General features: G+C 57.4%; 1 protein-coding gene across 1 annotated transcript; it reads left to right on the plus strand.

Moving 5' to 3' along the window:
- Nucleotides 1-641: 641 nt before the first annotated feature.
- WNT10B (Wnt family member 10B) lies at nt 642-6,278 on the plus strand. The gene is made up of 5 exons (XM_008070884.1): nt 642-1,029; nt 1,843-1,956; nt 2,072-2,334; nt 4,103-4,476; nt 5,073-6,278. Exons 2-5 carry the CDS (start codon nt 1,883-1,885, stop codon nt 5,529-5,531), a joined length of 1,170 nt encoding a protein of 389 aa, XP_008069075.1. The 5' UTR covers nt 642-1,029; nt 1,843-1,882; the 3' UTR covers nt 5,532-6,278.
- The last annotated feature ends 51 nt before the right edge of the window (nt 6,279-6,329 follow it).

Here is a 6,329-nt window from a genome sequence, read left to right on the forward strand (position 1 = left end):
CCCCGGGCTACCTTGGGGCTATGCTCAGTTTGGGATCCTGAGGCCCTCCTCAGCCCATATGAAGCAAGTTCAGCCTGGAGCAGGAATCTGGCCCACCCGAAGTGCAGACCCAGGAATCCAGAAAAGGATAGGAGACTTTTGTGGGTGAGGATGACTGCAAGGCAAGGGTTGCATGGAGCAGGCTGAAGACCTTTGGGGCTAGCAGAGCGAGCCATTACGAAGGCCAAAGTCTGAGGCTAAAGCTGACCCCTCCCAAGAGGCAGGCACAGGGCTTGGAGATGGGCGGGAGCCAAGCCACCCAGACCTGCGCCTTTCCTGCCCACTCTGAATGCCCTGTGTACACTCATGCTGTGGCCACTATGTGCGACTGTCCCACACCCGAGAAGCCTGAAGACTGTTCGGTTTTATCCTCATCTTGTGAAAGGCGCCTTCCAGCCACCCCACTCTCGGTGGAGAAACTGAGACAAAGAGAAACGATGAAAGATTTGGCCACTTGGGCCCACTCCTGGCTCCCCAGTCTGGGTCACTGCACCCTCCCTGCAGTCTTGGCAATCCAGAGCAGGTGAGAGAAACTCTGGCCACCTCCCCCTTCAGTGGGGCCAAGACTGAACCCAGGCGTCGGGGGAGAGGGTGTGTGTGTAGCCGGGAGGAGGGGGAGCGGCTGTTCCCCTGGTCAAGACGGGGGGTGCGGGGTAGGGTGGGGATGCCGCCGGCTCGGGGAGGGGCCGCAGCTCCGTCAGCCCGGCAGAGCCACCGCGAGCTCGGCGCGAGCAAAGCGGGAGACCCAGTTCCCTGCTCACCAGCTCGCTAGCTCTCCCAATCACTCCCTCCTTTCCTCCCTCCCTTCCTCCCAGCGGCCGCGGCGGCAGCGCTGGGGAAGCAGCGAAGAGGAGTGGCCCGGCCCTGGAAGAATGCGGCTTTGCCGAGGGGGCAGAACCCGACGCAGTCTCCCCACGGTTTAAGCAGCCTGACCCGAGCCCAGGCGACCCAACTGTGTCAGTCACGGACCCGGCACCCGAACCACTGGAGGTAATCAGACCCGGGAAAGCAGGGAGGGCAGAGAAGCACGGGGAGAGACAGGCACGTGGGTAGTCAGACAGACAGACACGCATCCACCCGCAGGAGCACAGAGACGGAGAGAGAGCCAGAGATATTGCTAGAGATAAAGGCATAGAGAATAAAGGAGTGCCCCCAGATTTGGAGGGTAATGAACGTGAGAGCCAAGGGGTGGAGACCAGATGGGTTCGTGCTGGGGAGGGAAGCCTGTAGTTAGGGGACAGGGAAGGGGACTCAGCCTGCACCACGGTCCGTTTCAGGAGGGATCCAGGTTCATGTCCCATCTTTTCCACACCTGGAGCCTCTCCTCTTGCCCTGCTGGCCGGAGTGGGCAGAGTGGGGTGGGGAGCCCATACTCAGATGGTTCTTGTGGAGTCTGCCTGCCCTTGACAGCACCTGGAGGCAACACCCCGTAGGTGGTGGGGAACCCCCTCCCTGTCCCGCCCCCTAGACCCGTGAGGGCGGGGAAGCTAGTCGTGGGGCCCTTGAAGAGGGAGCGGTGGGTGAGGTCGTGGAGCGAGTGTTTGTGAGTTGGTGTGTCTGAGTTTGCATGTAAGTGTGTGTCTGTGTGCCCGGCATTGTGTCTACTGGGCAGAGTCCTGAACTGGGAGGCCTGGATCCTTCCTCTTTGAGACCTCCTGGACTCGGGGAATCAAGGGGTGATTCTTATTGTTCTGTTTGGGGAGAGAGTAGAAGGGCCAGTGAAGGTGGCACCGGTGGGTTAAAAGCCTGAAGCAGGGCATCCTTCAGTTGCCCAGGTGAGCCACCCTATTCCCTGTCCCGCAGGTCCTGATTGATCTGCCTACCGGAGCCTCCGGGCTTCGACATGCTGGAGGAGCCCCAGCTGCGGCCTCTGCCCTCGGGCCTCACGGGTCTCCTGTTCCTGGCGCTGTGCAGTCGGTGAGCAATTGCCCCTATCTCCCAGGCCATGAGACAAGCACTGACCCCGGATGGGGTGGTTGGAGGGGTCGGGAAGCCTGGAGCGCAGATCCCGAGACGCCTTCTCGGTTCCCAGGGCTCTAAGCAATGAGATTCTGGGCCTGAAGGTGCCGGGAGAACCTCCGCTGACGGCCAACACCGTGTGCTTGACGCTATCTGGCCTCAGCAAGCGGCAGCTGGGCCTGTGCCTGCGCAGCCCCGACGTGACGGCGTCCGCGCTGCAGGGGCTGCACATCGCGGTCCACGAGTGTCAGCACCAGCTGCGCGACCAGCGCTGGAACTGCTCTGCGCTCGAAGGCGGCGGCCGCCTGCCGCACCACAGCGCCATCCTCAAGCGCGGTGAGCCTGACTGGGCGGGTCCGCGCCGCCCTCGAGGCTGGGGGGTTAGGGGCAGGCCGAGACGCGCGGAGGCGGGACGGGACGGATTCGCGGCTCCGGGAGGGGCCTCTCCGGGAATTCCCCCCCGCCCCCCGGAGCTGCGCTGAGCCTAGTCTGGCCACCCGTCTGGGCCCCTGCGCGCCTCACTTCCACCTGCGTGCTGCCGGCAAGGCAGCTGGGTCCCTGCTCCCCTACCCTAGGGCCCCCCTTTTTCGCCTCCGCCCAGCTTGATCTGGGCTGCACCTGTGAACAAGAGATGCCCCCAGCCCTGAAAGTTTCAAACGCCCCCCATTCCCTCCCCTATTTTTCTCTCCCCTCTGTCTTGGCTGGACAAGCCCAGGCTGGTGTCCCCAGAGTCTCAGCGGGGGTGGGGTGACGCCCCCAACCGTTTAAGGGTTAAACATGCTCCCCTAATTGCTGGGGTTCCCAGGAGACAAAGCTGGGAACAAAGACCCTGATGACTTTGAAGCTGGGGAGCAGCCCCCTCCTCTGTGCTGTGGGGGCCCCAGCTGTCGCTCACCTGAGCAGGTGAAGACCGACTGGAAGGGCGGAGAACAGGTCACTGCCAGCCTGGTCTGAGAGGCCTGGTCTGGGAAGCATCGCTACTACTCCCCATAGCCTGCTGGAGTTCACTCCCTGAGGAGCAAAGATCCATGGGGGCTCAGCCTGGGGCAGGGGGGGTGGGGGGAGACTGTGCTTCAGGGGACTATGGGGTTAATAGGCAGCTGCCATGTGCGGGGGAATTCCCAAGACATGTGCAAACAGCTTCACCCTGGAGGGTTGGGGTTGGGGGGATCAGGAGGCTGGCCCAGGAGCCGGGATCCTGGGGAAGGAGAGACCTGGCCTCTAAGGATGTGCTGTTTTTCATCTTCTCAGGGCTCCAGAGAGCCCCTGCCTAAAATGAAGTGAGGGTCCCTCTCCTTCACCACGGACCTGGTGTAAGGGAAGACTTTGGCCCCAAATAGCGAACACATTTATCTAAACCTGGAAAAGACTCGGCACATCCTGAGCCTCTGTGACCCCCAAAACATAACAAAGAAGCCAGCCTTTTAAGAGGGCCTTAGGGAAAATCACCCCCGCCTCGCTCCTCCTTCTGGTATTTTATAGGGTAATAGCAGGTTAGGCTAAACATAAAGGGCAGTCTTGAAGGGCAAATATAAAACTAGGACCTGGGAAGGGGAAAGGCAACTCCACAGCTCTAGTGCTTTGGGGGTGTTGATGGTGGAGAATGGGTTGGTTAGACTGATTTAAATAACCCTGAAGAGGAAAAGAAGAAGAGAAAGAACCCCAAAGGCCTCTGCTCTCACCTCACCCAAGCTCCCTGCAGGGTTGGGGAATTTCTAAGGCTTTCAGATGTAGAACTCGGTGAACACATCTTCAAAGACTTCAGGGACTCCCTCTTAGCCATCTCCAACCCCAGGGGATCTCTCCCTCTGGGCTAGCTCTTTGATCCACACCTGAAGATCACAGACTTACAGAGTGAGAATGGGCCTCAGAGACCATCTTGACCCACTGTCTCCCTTTATAGATGAAGAAACTGAGGCTCTGTGCTTTCTGTTCTCTTCCTTGTCCCAAGACTTTCTCCCAGGTCAGTCAGCTGATAAATGGTGGGGTCAGGATTCAGTTAGGAATTTCTGGAACTGGAGGGGGTCTGTTTGTCTCCTTCCTCCTCCCCGCTCTCGGCTGCCTGTCAACCTTACCTCCACCATCACATCCTTCTCATCCCCAGGTTTCCGTGAGAGTGCTTTTTCCTTCTCCATGCTGGCTGCTGGGGTCATGCACGCGGTAGCCACGGCCTGCAGCCTGGGCAAGCTGGTGAGCTGCGGCTGCGGCTGGAAGGGCAGTGGTGAGCAGGATCGGCTGAGGGCCAAACTGCTGCAGCTCCAGGCACTGTCCCGGGGCAAGAGTTTCCCCCACTCCTTGCCCAGCCCTGGCCCTGGCTCAGGCCCCAGCCCTGGCCCCCAGGACACATGGGAATGGGGTGGCTGTAACCATGACATGGACTTTGGAGAGAAGTTCTCTCGGGATTTCTTGGATTCCAGGGAAGCTCCCCGGGACATCCAGGCAAGAATGCGAATCCACAACAACAGGGTGGGGCGCCAGGTATGTGTGTGTGTGTACCTCTTGTCCTGGGTCTCCCTAGCTTTTGAGGCCTGACTAGAATGTAAGAGGCAAAGGAGAATAATAGGATAAAGTGGTGGGTGACTGCCACTCACCATCAGCCAGTCATCCAGACTCAGTTTTACTTCTGTAAAAAGAGGCTAATGATACCTACCTTACAATGTCCTTAAGAAGCTAGCACATAGTGCACCCAGCATAGTGCCTAGTTCTTGGCTTATTACATAGTAGCTATTATTACAGCTGCCTTCGCTACAGAATTTAGGCATGCTTTGGGTCAGACTGTCGGTTTTCTAAGTGCTTACTCTGGAAAGAGCACTGGACTGGGAGTCAGGATAACTAGAGTTGCATCCTGGCTCTGTCACAAGCTGGTGATCAAATACGGACAAATTGCACTGCTCTGGCTTCAGTTTTCCAATCATAAAATGAGGGATTTGGGCTATTCATTAACTTTGCAATGCCGTTTTTCTTCTGATATTCCATTTGTCCCTGTATTCTCTGTTCTCCTCCCTCTTCTGCTGCCTCTGTGCCCTGTCCATTTGCTGCCCTCCCCTTCACCTCTTCTCTCTCTGGTGCTCTAGGTGGTAACTGAAAACCTGAAGCGGAAATGCAAATGCCATGGCACGTCAGGCAGCTGCCAGTTCAAGACATGCTGGAGGGCGGTCCCAGAGTTCCGGGCAGTGGGGGCGGCGTTGAGGGAGCGGCTGGGCCGGGCCATCTTCATCGATACCCACAACCGCAATTCTGGAGCCTTCCAACCCCGCCTGCGTCCCCGTCGCCTCTCAGGAGAGCTGGTCTACTTTGAGAAGTCTCCTGACTTCTGTGAGCGAGACCCCACCATGGGCTCCCCAGGCACGAGGGGCCGGGCCTGCAACAAGACCAGCCGCCTGTTGGATGGCTGTGGCAGCCTGTGCTGTGGCCGTGGGCACAACGTGCTTCGGCAGACACGAGTCGAGCGCTGTCATTGCCGCTTCCACTGGTGCTGTTACGTGCTATGTGATGAGTGCAGGGTCACAGAGTGGGTCAATGTGTGTAAGTGAGGGTCAACCTCACCTTGGGGCTGGGGAAGGGGACTGTGGGGGGAGCACCTTTTAAGCTCTATACTTTGATTTCTATCCAGGGTCAATCTTGGTCCTTGGAAGCTCAAAGCATCTACCTGGAAACAGCTTTGAGGGTGGTGGGGGTCAGGCAGAGTTTGGGATGTGCAGCCTTCTCCTACATAGTTGAAGGGCCTGAGGGTGGGGGAGCCACCACTCTCTCTGCTCCTTAGATACCCGAATGGACTAAGATGAAATGCACTGTATTGCTCCTCCTTCTCACCTCCAGTGTCCCTTTAGTTCTGATTCATATTCCTTTTGGCTGGGGAGTTTCTCTAGCTTGACAACTCTTCTCCATTAAGGGATAATAATCCCAGGCATTCTTTGGAGCCATAAGACCTGTATCTGGAAAGAGACCACCCACTTCTATTTCCTGTTCTTAAATTCCTCTAAGTGCAGCCTGGGCTCCCTCTTGTGGGGTAATGGGAGACAGTGGTAGAGAGGTTTTTCTTAGGGAAGAGACAGAGTGCTGAGGGGCACTCTCCTGAGTGGTCAGAGAGTCTGTCCAGCCCGCTAGGGAAGTTTTTCCTTCCATTTGGATGCTAGAGGGGACCTTCCAAAGGAAGGGTTTTTCCTGACTCTTGGAGTCTCTTTTTCCTTCTTCAGCAGGAGGGGTGGGATTGAATAATTTATTGTACTGAGACTTGTTCTTAGTTCCTGTTTGAAACGAAAATAAATGAAGTTACTGGACTGTTGGACGTAGATGGTAATATATTTACCCACACTGGGGATCCCAGTCCA

This window comes from Carlito syrichta, unplaced genomic scaffold (genome assembly GCF_000164805.1).
Source record: "Carlito syrichta isolate Samal-C Ts95f unplaced genomic scaffold, Tarsius_syrichta-2.0.1 Scaffold314050, whole genome shotgun sequence".
Lineage (NCBI taxonomy): Eukaryota > Metazoa > Chordata > Mammalia > Primates > Tarsiidae > Carlito > Carlito syrichta.